Raw genomic sequence first — 1,290 nt, 5'->3', positions numbered from 1 at the left:
CCTCCCCCCCTCACTCACCTCCCTCTTCAGTCTTTGCTCAACTAGCAGCCAGAGTGACCCTATTAAAGCCCAAGGATGTCCAGCTCCCACCTGTGGCCCCACTGCACTTAAAGAAAAGCCCCAACCACCTGAGCCCACCTCCCCCAGACACAGAGGTGCTGCCACACACGGCCCTCTTCTCTGCCTTAAATGCCCTGGACTGTGGGAAGAAAGCAAGAGACTGAAGGCACGATCTGTCCCAGCGTAATGAATAACTGACTGCTTAGCTATAGCAAAGATATATTTACTGATTACTTATAGAAATGACACTGAATAGATATTAGATTCAATCACATGATCAATTACATAATCTTATTACATCATTATTCTCTATTAATCTCTGCTCTGGTGTGGGAACATTGTAGTCTTATAGTATAGACATAATCGGGTGAAATATAATTCAGAACTGAAGGGACACTGTGAGAAGTGATCAGGCTCCCTAGGCTCCCTGACCTTCAAGTTTTTGCTTCAAAGTCAGGTAATACGGTGACATTCTGCCCTAAACGCGCACACAATCTACCCTAACATCCGCCATTTCCTTTCCCTTTTTCTGCACTGTAATGACTGACACACCATGTAATTCACTAGTGTAATTTCCCATCCAGAACAACGCTGTCCAGGGTAGACAGTACAACTAAGGAAATGCATATTTAATTAATTTAACTTTGAGTGGCCCTGTGTGGCGGGTGGCCGCCACGCTGGACAGTGGGCCTGGAGGACGCAGGAGCTGGGGCCTCTCGCATCCCTCCCTCCTCATCTGGTCGCAGCCCACCTGTGCATGTGTACCAGGTCTGAATGAGCCCCCAGATGATGGTGTTGCACTTGTCACAGGTCTGCTTGACACTCTTGCTCTTCTCCTTGTAGAAGCGGTGCTCCAGGAGCACTCTGATGTTTGGCTCATCCTCGTTGGGGTCCTGCAGACAGCAGGTCAGGGAGGGTCACGGGCGAGCTGGGCTGAAGCTCCTTTCCCTTTGCACTAGGCCCTCAACAGACTCCTTCCAGGCACCACGTACAGTGGAGACTGTAAGGGTCAGCACAATGCCACGCCCCTTTTCCCCTTTCACAGTAAACAATGATCAGCTGGGGAAGGCCCGCGACGATAGCCCGCTACCTTTCCCAGCATCCCTTGTAGCAAGGTGCTGTGTAGGACTGCACAGGGCCACGGGCATGTGAGCGGGAGCCATGCAGCCTCTCTGGGCCACGGGCATGTGAGCGGGAGGGAAGTGGCCTCTCTGGGCCACGGCATGTGAG

At 51.7% G+C, this 1,290-nt stretch overlaps 1 protein-coding gene across 3 annotated transcripts in view; it reads right to left on the bottom strand.

Annotated features, from left to right (window-relative positions):
- Positions 1-1,290, bottom strand: part of DEF8 (differentially expressed in FDCP 8 homolog) — a 21,258-nt gene that overhangs the window by 8,293 nt on the left and 11,675 nt on the right. For all 3 annotated transcript variants that reach the window (XM_017513980.2, XM_017513982.2, XM_017513983.2), the window contains exon 5: positions 812-953. In XM_017513980.2, coding sequence (XP_017369469.1) covers positions 812-953 — 142 coding nt within the window. The remainder of the gene's footprint in view (positions 1-811; positions 954-1,290) is intronic.

This window comes from Cebus imitator, unplaced genomic scaffold (assembly GCF_001604975.1).
Source record: "Cebus imitator isolate Cc_AM_T3 unplaced genomic scaffold, Cebus_imitator-1.0 Scaffold509, whole genome shotgun sequence".
Classification (NCBI taxonomy): Eukaryota; Metazoa; Chordata; class Mammalia; order Primates; family Cebidae; genus Cebus; species Cebus imitator.
Note: the sequence above shows the minus strand (reverse complement) of the source record. Positions and strands in the feature narration are given on the sequence as shown.